We start from the raw sequence: 21,990 nt of genomic DNA, 5'->3' as shown, positions 1-21,990 counted from the left end.
CTAATTAATTTCTTCTGAATCCTGTCCATCTTTCTTATAACAGAGAACTGGATACAATACTCTTGAAGAAGCCTCACCAACACAAATTTCAAAGAATTATGTACTTGAACCCTTATGTCTCTCACTTCTACAATACCACCCAAGGCCCTACTTTTAATTTTATAAGTCCTGCCCTTGCTTTTTTTTACCGAAATCTCACATTTATCTGAATTAAACACCAGCTGCCACTCTTCAGCCCATTGATTCAATTGATCAAGATCTCTTTGTAACCTTAGATTACGCTACACCGCCAACTTTGGTGTCATCCGAAAACTTACTAACCATGTCTTCTATATTCTCATATAAATCATTTAAATAAATGAAAAACAAAGTGGACCCAGCACCAATCGCCTGTAGCAGGCCACCTCTTCAAAAATAGGCCTCCAATCCACACCATCACTCTCTGTCTCCTGCCATTAACCTAATGTTCTATCCAATTGGCAAGCTCATCCTGAACCCCATGTATTCTAACTTCACCAATTAGTCTACCATGCAGAACTTTGTCAAAAATTTCCAAGTTAAGTGTCTACTACTCTTCTCAATCTTCTCATTAACTCTCTGACTAACCACTACGAGGCACATGAGAAAAGATTTGATTGTCTTGCCTTTCAGTTTTCTTTTTCTCAAACAAGCAGAAGCATTTGCACAAAATGAAATAATCACCAGTCCAAAAGTAGTGATCTGATGTGGAAACTGTTGCTGAGCACTTATGTCCTGTCATTCTTTGCGTTGTGCAACGTTACTTCAACCAGCTGCTGGAACAGTGTATCCTTTCACTCTTGCTGTTTGAATGACTATGTAGTTAACTCTGTTGGAGGACCGGGCAGCTAGGATTCACCAAGTTGTTCATGTGTTTTTGGCAGTAGGTAGTCTAAGATATCTTGTTGCTAGCCCAAGGCAGATCTGTTCTGCCTGCTTCAGTATCCATTCTGAATCCTGGCTTATGATATTGATGATGAGGATGTGCCAGTGTTGGACTGGGGGTGAACAGAATTAAAAATCACACAATACCAGGTTATAGTCCAACAGGTTTATTTGGAAGCATCAGCTTTCAAAGCATTGCTCCTCCATCTCCACTAGCTACCTGATATAGGAGCAGCGCTCTGAGTGCTAGTACTTCCAAGTAAAGCTGTTGAATTAAAACCTAGTGTTGTGTCATTTTTAATTTTATGATATTGATGTTAGTCACATTTAAGTGGGATAGGAATGGCATAGTGATGTCTGCCATCCACTTTTCCATTATCTCCACTTTAGTTATACGAATTTTACTTTGTCATATCTTACAATTATATTTTATTTTCCCCAATCCGCCATACACCCTTACCCACCAGCCACTCCAGAAAGAGAGACGACATACACTCAATAGCACTCCCCAAACTGAGTACATAGCGGTATAATGTGATATCTGTTAAGTTTCATTTTATGAAGGAGTATCAGCATGTGCTGCAAGAGGACATCACCCATTTCCAGCATTTTCATTTTCTGCCAGTGGTCGTTGGGTTATCGCCATCCAAAACATTTATGTGACTAAGGCCACCAGCCACATGGACCAATTTACTGTCCACAGATAGATCAGCAGGACCTGACTTGGACTAAACATTTCACTAGCTTCTCTACGGAAGACATGGTGGTGATGTAGAGCACTGCAGCTATATATCATGTCTTGAAAGGCTATAATCAAAGGAATACACTCATTTGCCTGTGCATGGCCCTTTATATATGCCAATAAGAAAGGGCACCAACTATCTGTCAGCAGCTTGTTTGCAACCAGTAGAACATTATCATGCAAGCAAGTATTCACGTTGCTGGGAGCTGGCACAGTGCCCCTGTCATCAGAGTGACCCATGCCCACATATGCCAGATAATCACCATCTCCCAGTGGAGTAAAAATCCAACCATCTCTCTGACACAATAACATTCCTAAATTCCTCCATTGCTTATATCCTAGGGCTCACCACTGATCAGAATTTTAAGTAGAGCAGCCATATGAATTCTGCGGCTGTGAGACCAGGTCAGAGGCTGGGTATTCTGTGATGAATAGTTAACTTCCTGACTCCCCAGTGTCTGTCCACCACCTACAAGGCACAGTTAAGGACTGTGATGAATAATCTCTGCTCGAATGGATGCATGCAGTTTCAACAACAGTGAAGAAGCTTGGCATAATGCAAGGCAATGTGAATCACTTGATAGGCACCCAATCCATCATGTTAAACATTCAATTCCTCCATCAGTGACATTTTTTTTGTATGTATTCATGCACTCACGGTGTCGCTGGCTGTGCCAGCATTTATTGCCCATCCCTAGTTTGTTCTCTTTGCTCGTTCAGGATATCAGCATCACTGGCTAGGCCAGCATTTATTACCCATCCCAAATTGCCCAGAGGGCATTTAAGAGACAATCACATTGCTGTAGGTCTAGAGTCACATGTAGGCCATACCAGGTAGGGTGACAGTTTCCTTTCCTAAAGGACTCGAGTAAACCAGTTGGGTTTTTCCAACAATCAACAATGGCTCCATGCTCACCATTAAACTCGCGATTCCAGATTTTTATTGAATTCCGATTCCACCATCTGTGCAGGCGGAATTTAAACCCAACTGCAAAGAACATTCCATGGGTCTCTAGATTAGCTATCTCAAAATAATACCATAGGCCATCACCTCCCCTTAAGTGTCTCTTAGCCTGTTAGTGGTAAGCTGCCTTCTTGATCACAGTCAATTTGTTGTAGCTGGATCCACAATGATGTTAGGGAAGGTGTTCCAGGACTTTGAGTGAGCGACACTTGAGAAATAGCAATTTATTTCCAAGTCAGGATGGTATGCAGCCTTAAGTGGAACTTGCAGGTTATGGTGTTCCCATGCACCTGGTGCTCTTGTCCTTCTAGATGGTAATGGACATGAATTTGGAAAGTTCTATTCAAAGAATTTCTACAGTGCATTCATAGATAGTTCACACTAACAATAGAAAATGCAGAATTCCCCAGTGAAGTTCAGTTGGCATATATTATCTTAGATTTAAAACAACAGCAACTTTAATGTATATACCATCCTTGAGATTAAAAAAAAATCCCAAGGAGATTCTCAAGAGTGCTATGGAATAAAATATGACAATGAGGCATGTAAGGAGATATAATCAGGAGAATAAGAAATTGTCAAAGCAAGACCTTTTACAAAGTGTGTATTCAAAGAGGAAGGAAAGATATAGAGGCAGAGGGTTGTAGGGAGAGAATATTAGAGCTTAGTGCCTAAGCAACAGAAGGCACACCCACTATTGGCGGAGCAATTATCATCTTCATCACATTCTTAAATCTCTCATCATCAACATGCCAATGGCCTTACTCCCAATATTGGGCAGGGCCTCCTCCTGGGGACACTGTGGTTCAAACTTATTGCAGCTACCTCCAGTCTATGACACCTCTCTGCTCTCACCAGGCTTAGTCTTAAAGAAAGAAAATGAAAAGTATTCAGTTACCATGTCATGGAACAACACCAAAATGTTGTACCGAGCTCAGAATGAATGTGAGAAAAAGCTTGTGCAACAAGTAATTATAGATAAAATATTCTGTTTTGTTGGCCCTTCGTTGTATTCTGGAAGAGAGTATTGCTAATGGGATGCACTCTCCAATTTCTCTCCACAAAGTTAACAACTGAATGCACAGTTTTGCAATCTATGCTCCAGCACATGACAAGGGAGGGAAAAGTTTTACTCCAACATTCAGGAGTTGAATGCATGGAAATGCAAATAAAGCCTTGATGAAAGGTGGGCTTTATAATACATTGACAGTAACTATATAAAGATTTTTTAGCAATGTAAACAGGGATCACTATGAGTTTTGGAGTGTGTTATAGAGTATATTCTCGCTTGGTGTGCTTGACTCCTTTTTCCTTTCCTGCCTGGGTGAATTGACAATGGAGGGTGTGTACAATGTAGTGAGCGAGGTCCTGGAGTCCACACTGACTGCCCTGTCCACCTTTCTTCACCAGCCCAAAGCTGCCCTCATTGATCTTTCATGTTTTTCCTTAAAAAAAATGCATCACAAGAGAATGTCTACATATGCATAGGTGGATCAGAGTGCTAGGCAGATGCTGCAGATGTCAGACTTTAAGTAATCAGCTTGCTGAGCTAAGGAATAATGCTTGCATCCTTTTTGAGTTTGTATGACATAAAGTGTTATCGTGTCCTCAATTCAACTTTCATTGGAAACTATGGCAAGTTGTTGGAACCCAAGATGACTCACAGAACAGAATGCATCTTACGAGGTGACTTTCGTGATGTCAGGTGCCCCTTGCAGCCAAGTATCAAAGGACAAGTGGAACTGGGTAACTCAGGAGAGGTTATCGAAGAATAATCAGTCAAATCAAAACTGCACAAGGTAGAACCTCATGGAAATAGAAGATAGAGTAATTTACGCTTTTTCAGCAGGGTGGTCCAAAGAGGAAAGAGAGTTAGATAGGCAGAGAGTTGTTGAGAGAATATTCTAGAGCTTACACCCTGGGAAATTGAAGGCACAGACACCATTGGTGGAGCAAGTATCATCTTCATCTTATTCTCAACTTGCTCACCTAAACAAACTTAATGGCTTTGCTCCTTGAAGAATTTATACAGGAACATTTGAATGCATTGCAGTGGAGCCGGGAGGCAGCATTAAAGACCTTTGAGTGAAGAAGGAGCTGGGTCACGGGTCAGGTATTTTATAGAGGGCATAATAATGATCTGTTTGAAAGGCAGAGGGACAGTTTTTGTGGCTGGAGAACTATAAACACATGGCAGTTTATTGAATAGTCAAGAGTTGACTAGGGAAACAGACAAGGGAGAGGAAGTCAGGTCTCCAGGAGAAGTGAACCCGGGATATTGGGCAAGAAATTGCAAAGGAGAGAGAATCAGCATGGGTATCATGGGAAGAAAAGGTTGATGGAAAGGGAGATGCCTGTACAGGTTCAGCCTCAAAGAGAAAGAAACCCATAATGTTTCACCATCTGTGTCGGAAGGCAAATGCAAGGAGGCAAGAAGATATTCTGTACATATCCATTCTCCTTTCAATTGAAATTATTTTGTAAAACACAACAAAGAAAGAACTCATTTGACCTGACTTAATTTTTATTTTTATTGACCATCAGTGATACCCTTCCCAATGGAACTTGTAAAAGAGGAGGACTAATTGTTAACTAATGTGAGCTGCCAATCATTCTTCATGCACAAAAGCTACAAGTCTCTGAAAATACTAATTCAACTCAACTTATGAATGTGTCTTCTAACATGAAATATATGCAAAAGATTAAAAGGAACTCTTAATTAGTAATCCAATGTTAGCATCTAAAAATATGTTCACTGCTAAAAATATTGTCTTTTTAAGTTTATTTTTAAATCTTAAACATTGATAAATGAACTTTATCATTCATGCCATAATATAATGGCAATAATGATCTTGGATGAGTTCATTGTTGGTAAATAATATTGCTTGACATTAATTTAGACAGCTGTCTTTGCCTCAAGCTCAAACCAATGTGAATCATTGTTCATTAATGCCCTCAGACTGCTCTGGCACCTTTAGCATAAAAATGGGTTACCAAACTGTATTTGAAATGATTGTTTGCCTTAAATTGAAGAAATAGGAAACAACAGAAAGATGTGAAAATAATCGTGGAAAGAAATGTTACTCCTTATAATCTATGCTGATATTTTCCTTTTTTTTTGTATGGTATTTAGTTCCAGATTAGGCAACAGTACCATAACACAATGAACTTTGGTTGGACAGGAAGCATGATTTCATTCTACATGACATTTCAGTTTGAACTGTATCTAATCAGTTTGTGTGGCTGCATGAATATGTTGCTATTAATTATATTCACTTATGTAACTAGTACCATCTGATGTATTTAATGCAATTAATTTAATGCATAAGCAAATTGAGAAATGAAAGTTAGTTGATCTTCATTCCTTGGTAAATTAACCCATCTTGTTCATTTACCCTTTCAGCACCCTCATTAGACTAGTTGGTTATGTTCTGTTGTGAAACATTGGATGTTTAGAGTTCTTATTCCAGCTTCCATTAAAAGGACTTAAAGTTAAGTTCTGGTGTAGGTGGGTTGACTTACTGATTATCATAGAATGATTACAGTGCAGGAAGACGGTATTGGGGCTATTCTATCTGCACCAGATTCAATTAGTAATTATCCTTGAATATAAAATGTATTTTGATACCACAGAGTAGCATACTGTGCCCCATGGTTATCTTTGCATCTGTTCAATAATTTAACCAAAGTGAATTTCTGGAATTCTGACTGCTGAAATCTTGCTGTGAGCTGTCCGGTATTGGCCTGATTCGTTTTGTGACACAGCACCCTTTGTGAATGGATAAATAGTTAATGGATTTACCTGCAACTGATATAGAAATTTGACATTTGACATCATAAATATGGTCGATGGAAGGTCAGGAAATAAGACGGATCCTGGATTCACTATTCACATACCATTGGCCACTTTCAATGTGATGAGGTCTGAGGTGAGAGGGGACAGACAGGTCTTCTTGGGATCTGTCCCATCTTATTTTGCAAGTAGTCAGGTGTCTTTTGTCAGACAGATTCATAGAATTATACAACATGGCAACAGACCCTTTGGTCCACCCAGTCCACGCTGATCATGTTCCCAACATAAACTAGTCCTATTGGCCAGTGTTTGGCCCATATCCCTCCAAACCTTTCCCATTCATGAACTTATCCAAATGTCTTTTAAATGTTGTAACAGTACCTGTTTCTACCTCTTCCTCTGGCAGCTCATTCTACACACGAACCACCGATAAAAGTTGCCCCTAATGTCCTTTTTAAATCTTTCTCCTCTCACCTTAAAAATATGCTGCCAAGTTTTGAACTCCCCCACCCTAGGGAAAAGACTCGTGTTCATCATATTTTACCCCCTCGTGATTTTATAGCCCACAATAAGGTCACCCCTCAACGTCCTAAGTTCCAGTAAAACAAATTCCCAGCCTTTCCAGTCTATTTTTTTAAAATCTCAAACCATCTATTCCTAGTAACATCCTAGTAAATCTTTTCTGAACCCTCTCCAGTTTAATAATATCCTTCATATAATATGGTGACCAGAACTGCACACAGTCCTCCAGAAGAGGCCTCACTAATGTCCAGTACAATCTCAACAAGGTGTCCCAACTGCTATACTCAAAGGTCTCAGCAATAAATGCAAGCATGCTAGATGTCTTCTTAACCATCTTGTCTACTTGTGGAACAAATTTCAGTGAATTGTGTATCTGAACCCGAGTTCACTCTGTTCAACTACATTACCCAGGGCCCTACCTGTATAAGTCCTGTCTTTGTTTGTATTCTCAAAAAGCAATGTCTCATATTTATCCAAATTAAATTCCATCTGTCACTCCTCAGCCCATTGACCAAATTGATCGAGATCTCTTTGCAGTCTTAAATAATATTCTTCACCAGAAAGTCATCCCACAACAGGTACTGTTTCATTTCAAAAATAAGTCTTGCCACTGAGTAAGTCTCTGGCCCGAAACATCGAATTTCCTGTTCCTTGGATGCTGCCTAACCTGCTGTGCTTTAACCAGCAACACATTTTCAGCCCTGTACATAGCATGATAACCCCTGCATGTGGTTTTGTGACATGTAAAAAAGAGAAAAAAGAAATCCAAATTGCTACTTGACCAATTCTGGCTCTAACTTCCCCTTATTGGAGCATCAGATGTGGTTCTTTCAACATTACTTAAATGACTGTTCGACAGGACACAGAAAAGAAGTGAAGTGATACTTTTCTCAGTCCATAAATTGTGATCCAATGTTATTATCCAAAATAATTGACTCGCTGAAATGAATTGTGGATGACCAGAGCTCTTTTAAGCGTGTGGTGATATCCAAGCACCGATGAAGAACTTTATATCTTTTTACTTGCTGGCCATTGTGTTTGTGCAATGGTATCATCGACTGCAATCTTCCTAGGCACACAAATAATGTCTGAGGACTTTTAGTTATCATTGTTTTTGATTGTTGGATCAGGGTAGCAGAGATGGACACCAATTCAATGTCATTTCCCTGCAGAAGTAACTTTTCTTTCTAGGCCTAGAAAGCCATCCATGTAACATCTGTCTTCGTTCAGACTTGCAGATGATGCTTTCTCTCAAAAAGGTACCGAAGTTCCTGTCTGCTGACAAACCACTTTAATTGGGAATGTGTTTACATTGATCTTATCGGAGAAACCGACACTGCAGCCCTTGATCATGTTCTGTTCATGACTTCAGTTTGTCCACACTGTGGCCAGCTCTTTGCTATCACACAATTGTGTGTCAACTTGATATTTCTTTCTCTTAATGCCAAGAAAGCTGAGTTCCAGTGTAATGCGATCAAATTCCCTTTGCAATGTTCATCCTTAACAATGACAGTAGTGCCATCCAATACCACCTTGACATTGTCAGGATTGTCAACAGCCTGGTTGCTAAACCAGTCTTCACTCTCACTGAGGAAAAGAAAATATTTGGTGGATAAAGTGCCACCTCACTGCGCCAATGCTGGTGCAGGAATATTCCAGATTCTTTTTAAACCAGATATAGCTTCAACACTGTGGGATTGTGGGAAATAAATCTGCTTTCCTCTTTCCCTCCATGGTATGTTATCACTGATAGCTCACCTTAATAGGCTGTTTTGTTTGCCATGTTCATGACTGAAACATGATTTGCTTAAAGAATTAACATTCTTATTGGAATCTTTTCTCCTGCTTATGTGGATTGGGTGATTTGTTTTTTTTAAAAAGAGGCGGTATAAAGTATACTCACTCCTCACTTAAGGCTTGTCCTTTTAATACGCATTTAAATCATTGTATCCTCTTGTAGCGCCTCCCCAATCCCCTTCACATTCATGCGGTTTGTTAATAATAGGTATGAACTCTTGACAGAGCCATTGACACTTCCTCCTGTGTCTCTTTCCTTGCCTGCTTTGTTCAGTGGAATCAATCCTGCTGTGTTGCTGTTTAAGTTGATATGGTTTCCCGCAGCAAAATGATACAAAAGATGAATTGAGACATTGCATGGGACATTATCAATCAAAGTTGTAAGCATTAGTTATTACTCACAGTGCATTCTGACATTAGCCCTGTGTAACCTTTGTCTCCTTGTTGATGCTCCATAGAGGTTTTACCCCATGCAGCTGATGTATTTATGTAGGTGATGTTTATGGAGGTTCTTTGAAAGGTCAGTAAGAGATTTTATTTAAGCCTGAGGCCTACTTTAATATGACTTTGCACGTGATATGTCTAAAACCACTGTATCATCTCATGCTTACCTAAAGATTAATGAGACACTAATTCAAAAGTCTTAACATTTTCATGTATTTTTCATTTGCATAGGTCCTACTGTAAGAGTTAAATATATGTTTTATATAGAGGCTGTAAGGCATGATTTGACAAGAAATAATTAAACAAACCAGTTGTGTGTAATCCATTGGATAACACCGAGGTATTTATTTCCAATGGAGATTAATTTATGGCAAGGTGCCTAAGTGTATGACAGTGCTCAAAGATCATTGATTATTGCATAGTTTTGGACTCTCCTATGCTTGGAAAAGTACTTTGCTAGTCACCTTATCTTTACCCCCTCATAATTACATAAACCTCTATAAGGTCACCCCTCAATCCCCTACACTCCAGTGAAAAAACTCCCAGCCTATCCAGCCACTCTTTATTACTCCAACCGTCTTGTCCCAGCAACACCCTTCTCAGTCTTTTCTGAACCCTATCCAATTTAATAATATCCTGCCATGAAAGGCACTCAATAAATGGTTGCAATCTAAATGCTGAAGTCTCATTATGTAAGTAACTTTTACAGCATTATAAATATTCTCCTTTTTTTATCATTACCAGCTTTATCTTGTGTCTGTCTCATTTCTTCAGGAAACTTGAAAGTTTGGTGCAGACATGTATTTTATATTTCATTTGCCAACAGTGGGCTCCAACTTTAAATGAACTGTTCTAAAACCAATCAGGAGCAATGGCTCAATTTTCTCTTTTTTCCCCAAGTGAGGGGTAAGTGTATTAGGTGGCAACTAGCAGTTCACCTTCCCCAGGCAAAGTAAGAGCTGAAAGACCGTGCAAATGTGATTGTCATCCTCTCAGGCACTTTGACACTCAGCATGATCATCAGAGATCAGCAGCCTCTGCTTCATAAGGGCTGTCAGTTGAGTCCTAGTGTGGAGGGAGACAAGAAGCTATATTCATCTTGCTGTCGCTGGTTAGGGTTGTATGTGAGAGGTCTTAGGGGAGTCAAAGGGAAGGGCAAGGAGGAGTGACTTTCAGAGCCTACCCTAGGTGGCATGATGGCTCAGTGGTTAGCACTGCTGCCTCACAGCATCAGGTTTCAGGTTCGATTCCAGCCTCAGGTGACTGTGTGAAGTTTGCACGTTTTTCCCGTGTCTGCGTGGGTTTCCTCCGGGTGCTCCGGTTTCCTCCCGCAGTCCAAAGATGTGCAGGTTAGGTGAATTGACCATGCTAAATTGCCCATAATGTGAAGTGCATTAGTCAGGGGTAAATGGGACTGGGTGGGTTACTCTTCGGAGGGTCGGTGGGCTGAAGAGCCTGTTTCCACGCTGTAGGGAATCTAACCTAATCTGAAGAAATCTGTTGACTGTCATCTGTGCCTCTGATTTGCACTCCCCTGCTTCTCCAACTAGACAGGCAGATCACCCAGACAGTTCTCACCCAATGGGAAGGCAGGTGATTGAGGAAATGATGAGTTGAGGCCTTTACTTAGCCATTAAATGACCACTTTCCGTTGGATGTCAGTGTGATCCAAGATGGTCGCATCCACTGCAATGTGTTGGCGGCCCGAGGAACTTTGGCTCAGAGTTGACAAGCTGCAGGCACTGCCACACATCAGGGAGGAGGAGAGCTACCTGGACACTGTGTTTCAGAAGATAGACAAACGCATTAGATTAATTACATTAAATTGGTCTGTGGTCAGTGACTGCCAGTGAGGCAGATTTTGGCAACCAGAATTTAGCTTTGACAGAACCTGGGTCACTGCCATCACCTACTAATAGGCATGAGGTTTTCGCTATCGCTGCAGACAAGGGCATAGATTTCAGTGAAGGTGAGTGAACTGACCACAACAGTGTGGTCCAGTGTGCCATCCAACTGGGGGCATAACATTGTTAGGGAATTAGAAACAGCCGTAAAGGTTGTATTGCCGATCTGGTTCCATGGATTAGGGCATCTTTTCTGTTGAGAGGAACTTGGAGTGGAAAGGGAAGGGTTCAGTGGATATGGCCCACATCAGTATCAAAAACATAGGCAGGACTATCAGAGAAGGTCTGTGGAAGAATTATGAATGTTTTGCGGTTAAATTGAAAAGCAGATCCGCAAATGTAATAATGAGCCATATGCAAATTGGTGTAGAGTAAATAAAATTAGAGAGATAAACTCAAAGATTGATGTGGGAAAAATGGGTTCTGATTCATGGGGAACTGGCACCAGTACTGGGGAAAGAAGGAGCTGTTCTGTTGGAATGGGCTTCATTTGAACTATGGTGGGAGCAGTATCCTGGCAAATTGCTTGACTAGGGTTGTAGCTTTAAACTAATTATTGGGGGGGGGGGGGGGGGGTTCAATTGAAGGGAGGTTTAAAAAATCCACAAGGAACTAAAGAGCAAGATGCAGAGCAGTGAAAAAGCAATCTACAATTGAAGTGTGACAGGAAGGCCTAAAAATTACCATGCAGCATAACTACAGAACCAGGAAGAATTATAACAGTAAAAAGTCAAAGCTTAAGCCTCTGTATCTGAATGCATGCAACATTTGTAACAAGATAAACAAGTTGACAGAACAAGCAGAAATAAATGAATATAACCTATTAGCTGTTACAGAGATATGATTGCAGGGTGACTACAATTGGGAACACTTAATCAAGGGCAGTTTGATGTTCCAGATGAACATGGAAAACGGAAATAGAGGTGGAATAGTTTTGTTAATAAAGGATAGTATTGGTCTGCTGGTGAATAGTGACATAGTTGCAATAGATCAAGATGTAGAATAAGTGTGAGTCACAAGTGGGAGTCATCGACAGGCCCTCAGAGGGAAAATTCTGTATGGAAAAATAACAAAGGATTTAAAAAGACACTACTGTTGTCACGGGTGATGTAAAAACTAATTTCAACTGGACAAAGCAGAAGGATAATGGTGACATGGAAGATTAATTTGTTGGCAGCATCAGTGATTGTTGGTTAGAGCAGTATGTTGCAGGATCTATCTGGGAACAAGATATTTTAAATTTTGTAATGAGGTACGATTAAAAAGGGGTCTCAAAGTTAAACGTCATCTGGTTTGGGAGGGGGGTGGGTTAGTGATCACAACACAGTAAAGTTTCAAATTCAATTTGCAGGAGCAACTCAAGTCTGAAACCAGTGTCCTAAATGTAAGTAATGGCAGTGTCAGATAGGAAGAACGAATTATTTCTGAAGGTTTGGAAAATAGACTCAGGGATAAGTCAATGAATGAGCAGCAGGCATTTAAGGAGATATTTCATAATGATCAGCCAAAAATTATTCTGATGAAGAAGAGGGACCCAATGGCAGGCTGAATAATCCATGATGATTCACAAAGGCAGTAAAGGAGAGTATTCAGTCAATATCTAAGGCATACAAAGTGGTAAAAAAAACCTAATGGTAGGCCAGACAATTGGGTTTTATTTTGGAATCAGCAGATGACTTGAAAGCTAGTGAAAAGAGAGAAAATTGATTATGAAAGTAAATTGGCAAGAAATATAAGAACAAACAACAAGACTTTCTGTGGGTGTATAAAAAGAAAGAAAGGTCACTGAACTCAAAATGTTACCTCTACGTTCCCTCCACAGATGCTGCCACATCTGAGTTTTTCAAGCAGTTTCTATTTTTGTTATAAAAAGAGAATAGCTAAAATAAGTGTGGGTCTCTTGAAGATGCAAATGGAGAACTGATGACAGGGAACAGGAAAATAGCAGACAGTTTAAACAAATATTTTTAATTAGTCATTGCGGTGAAAAACATCAGATAAGCAAGATGTTAAATGGAGGAATGATCTTGTGACAGAAATGTATTTGACAAACTAATGGGACTAGAGACAAACAAATCACCAGAATCTTATACTCTGCATTCAAGACTTTTAAAAAAGGTGGCTACAGAGTTTGTGGAGGCATTGAATAAAATATTCCAGATTTCACTGGATTCCAGGAGGGTTCCAGCAGATTGAAAAAAAACTAATAATATGATGCCACGAGTCAATAAGAAGCAGAATACTGTAGGTAAGTTGGTCTAACATCTGTCATTAGGAAAATGCTACAGTCCATCTCAGGGAAGGAATAGCAGGGGATTTGGAAAGTGTAATGCAACAAGATGTGAAGGGAAATCACATCTGATAAATCTCCAAGCAGAATTGATAAAGGGCAACCTGTTGATGCAGTGCATTTAGATTTTCAGTAGACATTTGGTAAGGTGCTACGTAAAAGATTAGTGCAGAAGATGGGAGTATTGAGGGCAGTGTATTGCATATGTGAGGACTGGTTGACACAAAGAAGACAGAGTTCGGAACGATGGGTTTTTTTTAGGTAGGAAGGATGCAACTAGTGGACTACTACAAGGTCAGTCACGGGGTTTCAATTTCTTTCTCTCAATATTAATAACTTGGAAGAGGGAGCAGAGTATAACAAATCCAAATTTGCTGATGGTACAAAATAATTGGGAGGGCCTGTTGGTGATAAGGACATAAAATATCTGCAAGGAGAAATAAATAGGCTGAGTGAGTGGGCAAAAAAACCTGACCGATGGAGTTCAATGGAGAAAAATGAAAGATCATGATTTTGGTTGGTGGAATCAAAAGACAGAGTGTTATTTAATAGAGGGAGGATCCAAAAAGGTGTGTCACAGAAAACTCAGGGTGTTCTGCATGAAAAACAGAAGGTAGTGATTGTCTGGAATAATCTCCCCAAATCAGTGGAAAAATTTAAAGAGGAGGTAGATTTCTGAACTGTCAGGGAGTTGTTGGCTGTGCTGAACTATTTCTCCTTGTTGGCCCCTCCAGGGGTGGGATTACACTGTCCACCAGGAGAGAACGAGAATAACAGCGGGGCAGAGTGACAGCAACACCGTCCTATTTCAGCTTTATAGTGGAAATTCTGAACTCTCACTCAGAGTTACACCAATATAGTAATTAGATTAGATTCCCTACAGTGTGGAAACAGGCCCTTCGGCCCAATCAGTCTACACTGACCCTCCGAAGAGCAACTCACACAGACCCATTTCCCTCTGACTAATGTATCCAACACTATGGGCAACTTAGCATGGCTAATTCATCTAACCTGCACATCTTTGGACTGGGAGGAAACTGGAACACCCGGAGGAAACCCACACAGACACAGGGAGAACATGCAAACTCCACACAGACGTTCATCCAAGGTGGGAATCGAACCTGGCACCTAGGTGATGTGAGGCAGCAGTGCTAACCACTGAGCCACCGTGCCATCCGCATAATGAGGTCAGCCAGCTGGATCTCATAGAATATGAATTCTCTGATTTGGGGTTGTTAATCTGGTCCAATCAGGGACAGATAAAAAGGGGTGAGCAATAGAGTTACTGACACTATGGTGCTTGACTCAGTTTTTTATAAATTAATTCATTTGTGTTGCTGGTTTGCCAGCATTTATTGCCTGTCCCTGGTTGCCCTTGAAAAGGTGGTGGTGAACTGCCTTCTTGAACCGTTTCAGCCCACCAGCTGTGGGTTGGAGAAAGTGAGGACTGCAGATGCTGGAGATCAGAGGCAAAAAGTGTGGCGTTGGAAAAGCACAGCAGGTCAAGCAGCATCTGAGGAAGGGCTTATGCCCGAAACATTGACTCTCCTGCTCCTCGGATGCTGCCTGACCGGCTGTGCTTTTCCGGTGCCACGCTTTTTAATATGCTGTGGGTTGACCCACAATGCCATTAGAGAGGGAATTCCTTGATTTTGAACCAGTGACAGTGAAAGAACAACAATATACATGTGATCTATATGGACTTCAGTAAAGTGTTCAACAAGGGTCCCAATGGGAGACTGGTTAGCAAGGTTAGATCTCACGGAATACAGGAAGAACTAGCCATTTAGATAAGAACTGGCTCAAAAGTAGAAGACAGAGGGTGGTAGTGGAGGGTTATTTTTCAGACTGGAGGCCTGTGACCAGTGGAGTGCCACAAGGAACGGTGCTGGGTCCACTACTTTTTGTCATTCACATAAATTATTTGGATGTGAGCTTAAGAGGTACAGTTAGTAAGTTTGCAGATGACACCAAAATTGGAGGTGTAGTGGACAGCGAAGAAGGTTACCTCAGATTATAACAGGATCTTGACCAGATGGGCCAATGGGCTCAAGTGTCAGATGGAGTTTAATTCAGATAAAAGTGAGGTGCTGCATTTGGGAAAGCAAATCTTAGCAGGACTTATACACTTATTGGTAAGGTCCTGGGGAGTGTTGTTGAACAAAGACCTTGGAGTGAAGATTCATAATTCCTTGAAAGCAGGGTCGCAGCTAGATAGGATAGTGAAGAAGGCATTTAAGATGCTTTCCTGTATTGATTAGAGTATTGAGTACAGGGATTGGGAGGTCATGTTGCGGCTGTACAGGACATTGTTTGGGCCACCAATAGAATATTGCGTCCAATTCTGATCTCCTTCTTAACGGAATGATGTTGCGAAACTTAAAAGGCTTCAGAAAAGAGTTACAAGGGTTTTTCCAGGGTTAGAGGATTTGAGCTATAGCGAGAGGATGAACAGGCTGGGGCTGTTTTCCCTGGAGCGTCAGAGGTTGAGGGGTGACCTTATAGAGGTTTACAAAATCATGAGGGGCATGGATAGGATAAATAGACAAAGTGTTTTCGGTGAGGCCAGGGAGTCCAGAACTAGAGGACATAGGTTTGGGGTGAGAGGGGAAAGATATAAAAGAGACCTAAGGGGCAATGTTTTCACACAGAGGGTGGTATGTGTATGGAATGAGCTGCCAGAGGAAGTGGTCAAGGCTAGTACAATTGCAACATTTAAAAGGCATTTGGATGGGTTATGAATAGGAAGGGTTTGGGTGCTGGTAGTTGGGACTAGATTGCGTTGGGATATCTGGTCAGCATGGACAGGTTGGACCGAAGGGTCTGTTTCCATGCTGTACATCTCTATGACTCTATAAATCAGGATGGTTAGTGTTTTGGAGGGGAACTTGAAAGTGATGGTGTTTCCATATATCTGGTGCCCTTGTCCTTCTAGCTGGAAATGGTCATGGGTTTGGAAGGTGCTGTGTGAGGACCCTTGCTGAATTTCTGCAGTACATCTTATAGTTAGTACACAGTATGAGCTAGTGCTATAGTCAAGGACTGTTCATGCGTAAATAAAGGGTGACTTGTAATGGGATAGTGGCCTCTGTGGAGTTGTTGCAACCAGGAGAATGCTTACTGAGACATCATGAATTTGAATGACTGTGAAGTCACATTGAAAAATAACCATCTGTTATACATATAACTTAACAAAACACTCAAACTGTTCCTTCATTTGGTTCCTCATCTGAAATAAAATGTAGTAGTGTTCCCCTTAGTTGAAGGTTCAATGATGAGACAGTTTTTAAAGGTGAAAGGCAGGAGGTTTGCAGGAGATTTGAGCAAAATGTTTTCACCCAGTGTGTGGTGGGAATCTGGAATGCATAGTCTGTTAGGGCAATAGACGCAGGAGACCTCATAATCCTTAAAAGGTACATGGATGAGGACTTAAAATGTCATAACATTCAAGGCTATGGGCCAAGTGCTGGAAGGCGGGATTGCTGTAGATAAGCCGGCACTCTGTGCTGCATGAGTCTATGACAAAGTTAAAAATCACACAACACCCGGTTATAGTCCACCAGGTTTAATTGGAAGCACACTAGCTTTCGGAGTGACGCTCCTTCAGCAGACTATCACCTGATGAAGGAGCGTCGCTCCGAAAGCTAGTGCGCTTCCAATTAAACCTGTTGGACTATAATCTGGTGTTGTGTGATTTTTAACTTTGTACACCCCAGTCCAACACCGGCATCTCCAAATCGAGTCTATGACAGTAAGCATGGAGGACATGAGAAGGCAGGGTTTATTGTGGTTGAGGATGTGAGTCGTGGCCCTCATTGTACTCTAGTCAGTGGAGGATGGAGGCTTCGAGAAGAACATTTGAGAAGTTGACCAGCAGCAGAGCATGAAGTGTACAACAATAACACATAGATATAGAGTGCCTTTAACATACTAAAACATACCAAGGCACCTCACTGTTATTAAAGAAAAGATAATAATGAGTCACATGGTGAGTTATGGGAGCAGATCATTTAAAGCTTGGTCAAAGGTGATTTTAAAGAACATCTTAAAGAAGGGAAAAGAGGTAGAGACATGGAGACGTTAAGGGAAGGAATCCCAAGTACAGCCTCAAATGTTGAGACAAATGAAATCAGTGATGCTTGAGAGATCAGAATTAGAGCTGTTCAGATCCCAGGGAGGGTTGTAGACCTGGAAGCAGTCACAGAAATAGGGAGCTGAGAGGCCTAGGAAGCATTTAAGAACAATTTTAAAATCAGGAACCAGTGTAGATGAGTGAACATAAGATGATGTGTGAACAATACTCAACGCAATGCTACTGTCTCGTCACCAGTACTCTAAACAGCTGAACAGTGCTCCATGCACAGTATTGCTTTTGAGTTGAGAGCAATAGCAAAATAAAAGCACTCATATTCTTTATAAAGCACTAACATTCTCACCAGCTCATCAGCGTGGGAGGTTCAGCAGCTTTTTAATCAATTGTTGAAAGTGTCAGTGTTTGCCAAGCACCACTGCTCAGCAATACAGTTCATGCTGTGGTTCATAGGAATACTAGTACACATCAAGCATTGCCGTCATGTGATATACTGGTCAGTCAGTTGACTAATCTTTTGAGCTACTAAGGTTGATGTAGTTTCACTATGGTAGCTATATTTTAGCGACATATACACAAGAGTCACTTAAGTACAATATTAGTGTCTAGTCTCGATCCATTTGTGAAACCAGAAGTTAACAAGTTGGTAGGCTGAAAATGAAAGTTTACAAAAGGAAAATGTTCGCGCCACCCAACAGTTGGAACTAAATGCCCGTCACTGCACAGATTTGCTCCTCATCCTTTCTGCTGGTTGATAACACATTTCAGGCCTCTCATCTGCCATTTCTGTTTTTCTCAAATAAAGCAATGGCACTTATAAATAGTTTGAATGTTGACCTTTAACTGCTAACAACTACAAGACAGGTGACAAGTGGCTTGTGAATTTCATGGTTATGCTAAAATTCGATCCTGCAGAGCTTTGGAATAATGCACAATATTCTGACAGTACAATATAAGTCTCCCATTCTCCTTGTCAGTTTTGTGTGAACGTTTGTATTGAGGTATGTTGCAGTTGCATCTTCTCTTAAGTGTAGTGAGCAAGGGGTGATTAATTTCTTTGCCAAGCTGTTACTTTCCTTCCATCTAGTGGAATGAACTGAGTGTGATTACAGTGATTTATAACCAAAGATAAATTATTGCCAAACAAATAAATCAAATGCCTTTTCTTTTCTGGTTCAGTAATTTTCCGCTGCATTTTGATAGTCTTCCACTGTGCTTGTGTTATAAATGACGTGTACAATATCTGATAGTTCAGAATTTGTTTAGGAAGAGAAACAAGCTCTTGTCTGATGTTCAGACTCTGTTGCCACATTGTGAAGATTGTACTTTCTTCCTGCTTACAATGTAAAATTGACATCTTCCTTTTCTTTTATTAATAGTGTAAGTGGTCCAGAAAAGGCTTCATCAGAACACGATGGAGTGTCACTGATTGGTATGTTCCAGTCCTTTTGATTTTAACTTGTACATTAATTTGCAATTTATTTAATAGCATTAGAGGTACAAACCGGGTAGAGTTGTGATTTGATGTCCAGACCTTTTCAGTCACTTCACTGTCATTCGCCATACCTTATGTCCTTGGAAATGTATTTATGGTGGAAAGGGTTAATCCATCAGCCTGGCATTTTACATAATGCTGCTGCAATTTCACCTAACATTTTATATTTTAGTTTATCGGACTTTAATAAGACAGAATATATGGAAATACCAAACTAGAAATTTTTAACGTAACTTCTTTTCTGACTATCCATGAAGACCTCTTCCACTGAAAGCCACAGAAATGATCTGGACAATTAACGATACTATTGTACCTAACTATCTTGACCCTGTTTCCATCTGTGATATTCCTGCTTCAGAAGGGACAGTGGATGTTCTGAGTTATGGAATGCTTGTTAAACTGCAGACACTTTGTTGATATGCCAAGATATTGAGGTATATGAAGATAAGATGATAAATTTAGATTTTAAAAAATTATCATGGCTAATAAAAATAGTAAGAGTAAGCAGTATTAATGACCCAGATAATGAGATTACCTGATGGCAGATGGTTAGCCTTACGATTTTTTTACTACCCTTGAGGTAGAGTGTATTGCTACTATCGCAAGTTTTTACTCTTTTTGTGATATAAATATATTGGTCCTGAGAAAGGCAATACATTCTGAAGGCCATTTGTAATTGTTTCAATTAGCTCCAGGTAATTGCAGTGCATTGGACTGACCTACACCCTTGGAGTAAGGTAACATAAACAACAAAGGAAACAAATCCTGAAATGGTATCTTGGTACTTGCCATTTAAGAATAAAAGAGTTTTAGAATGTTGCAGGATACAAAGTAACCTTATCTATTTCAATATCAGCGATTTTTATTTTTCTTCTCTGGGGACTTTGAAATATGTTTCAAGTGATATCGAATCACTTCCGACTGATTTCCAGGTCTGGCTGCAATGTTGGTGTCCATTGATATCAGACTCTCTTCAGCCATGACATCAGCCATAATAGGCACTCTATTTAAGATTCTGGATTAGTGGTGCTGGAAGAGCACAGCAGTTCAGGTAGCATCCAAGGAGCAGCGAAATCAACGTTTCGGGCAAAAGTCTTTCATCAGGAATAAAGGCAGAGAGCCTGAAGCGTGGAGAGATAAGCTAGAGGAGGGTGGGGGTGGGGAGAAAGTAGCATAGAGTACAATGGGTGAGTGGGGGAGGGGATGAAGGTGATAGGTCAGGGAGGAGAGGGTAGAAATGTCCTGAATCTGCAGGGATAGGGGAACAGGCCTTTCAAAAATACGGTCAAAAGACAATGAGAATGGGTAGCTGTGTGGGACAATATCAACAGCTAAAGCACAGTGATCTAGATGCAGATCATTGTGTTTTGATCATTCGATGAACTTGTGCTTAAACAACAGATTAATGAGATTGAGATCTGTGTGTGGGGCACAAAGGGGCTGCAGCCAGAACAGGATCCAAAGATGTGTGGTTGATTTGCTCTTTCATGGCTTAAGACATTGAAAGCAATTACAATACTCCAGTTAAAATCAGCTTACGCAACACTAATGAAAAAAAACAAAAGTTCTGAGTGTTCTAACTTGTCTGGATCAGCTCCCCATCTCATGCTTAGAACACTTCTGTTTATGAGATAATGAATATTATAAAGTTAATTTCTGATCATTTCACCCTGATTCAATTTTCTCATCAGACGAACTGACCAAGGCTGGTTGAATTCACAATAACTTATCAATCCAAATGATTCATTACCCATCACATGAGGGCCAATTATTTAAGGTTGCAAGGAATGGGCAATTTTCATGGTATTGAACTCCTTCTTTCTTCTCTTCCTTTCCTGAAGACAATGACTGTGACTTGCAAGGGAGCTGCCTCAGTCTCTGTTTGTAACATTGATGGGTATCAGTTGGAGTATACATCTGAGAATGCCTAATTCCTTTTCTTCCAGGAATTCCATTAATCTCCCATCAATGTTAGGGCTGACATCCAGACAACCCATGATACACATTCCAGATCAGTAAGTGTGCATTTGTAGAACCACAGTAGAAGCTCAAATTCCTGAGCTTGAACCCCAGGTGGTCAGTCCTGGAAATTCATTAAATAAATTGAGCAAGTTTTGAGATGGCACAAGAAAAACATTCATATTGTTATGACAGCCACACAGATTCACTAATGTCCTTTGGGGCAGAGGTCTTGTCACCTTCCCAAATGTGTTATATGGCAGAAGATAAAAAGTGTCTGACGTGGCATTGCAAGTTGCCCAAAGGATGGGCAATAACTTGCAGGCTTGGTGATGAGCTTGACTTGGACATTATTTGCCATTTTGGCCTCCTTATCTGAGGAAGGATGTTCTTGCTATGGAGGGAGTGCTGTGAAGGTTCATCAAGAGGATTCTTGGTATGGCAAGACTGATCTATGAGGAGAGATTGGTCAGTTAAGATTGTATTCACTGGAGTTTAAGGGAAATCTCATAGAAAACTGTAAAATTCTTACAGCACTCTACTGTAAGGTGCAGGAAGAATGGTGGGGGAGTCCAGGTCATAGTTTAAGGATAACATAAGGAAAACGTTCTTCACCCAGAGAGTGTTGAGCCTGTAGAACTCGCTACCACATAAAGTGGTTGAGGCCACAACGTAATGTGGTTTCAAGAAGGAGGTAGATGTAGCTCTTGTGGCTAAAGGGATCGGGGATGTGTGGGGGAGGGTGGGATTAGAGTATGGAGTTTGATGGTCAGCCATAATCATAATGAATGGTGTAGCAGGCTCAAAGGAATGAATGGCTTACTCCTGTTCCGAACTTCTATTTTGGAACATAATTGTGAAACATAATTTCAACAAATCACGGAGAGAGGGAAATTACCCAGGTTCTTTCAAGAACCATTTCATACGATCACAGAAAATACAAACAGGATAAGACATTTGGCCAGCTTGCTCCACCATTCAGTAGAGTGGTGCTGGAAAAGCACAGCAGGTCAGGCAGCATCCGTGGAGCAGGAAAATCGACGTTTCGGGCAAAAGCCTGATGAAGGGCTTTTGCCCAAAACATCGA

At 40.7% G+C, this 21,990-nt stretch overlaps 1 protein-coding gene and 1 pseudogene across 2 annotated transcripts in view; one reads left to right on the top strand and one right to left on the bottom strand.

The window, feature by feature from the left end:
- LOC132826461 (inositol polyphosphate-5-phosphatase A) overlaps nucleotides 1-21,990 on the top strand; it is a 518,580-nt gene that overhangs the window by 341,232 nt on the left and 155,358 nt on the right. For both annotated transcript variants that reach the window (XM_060842396.1, XM_060842397.1), the window contains exon 7: nucleotides 18,829-18,881. In XM_060842396.1, the coding sequence (XP_060698379.1) occupies nucleotides 18,829-18,881 (53 nt within the window). The remainder of the gene's footprint in view (nucleotides 1-18,828; nucleotides 18,882-21,990) is intronic.
- LOC132826112 (large ribosomal subunit protein uL6-like) lies at nucleotides 7,815-10,153 on the bottom strand (annotated as a pseudogene).

The sequence above is a fragment of the Hemiscyllium ocellatum genome, chromosome 22 (genome assembly GCF_020745735.1).
Source record: "Hemiscyllium ocellatum isolate sHemOce1 chromosome 22, sHemOce1.pat.X.cur, whole genome shotgun sequence".
Lineage (NCBI taxonomy): Eukaryota > Metazoa > Chordata > Chondrichthyes > Orectolobiformes > Hemiscylliidae > Hemiscyllium > Hemiscyllium ocellatum.
Note: the sequence above shows the minus strand (reverse complement) of the source record. Positions and strands in the feature narration are given on the sequence as shown.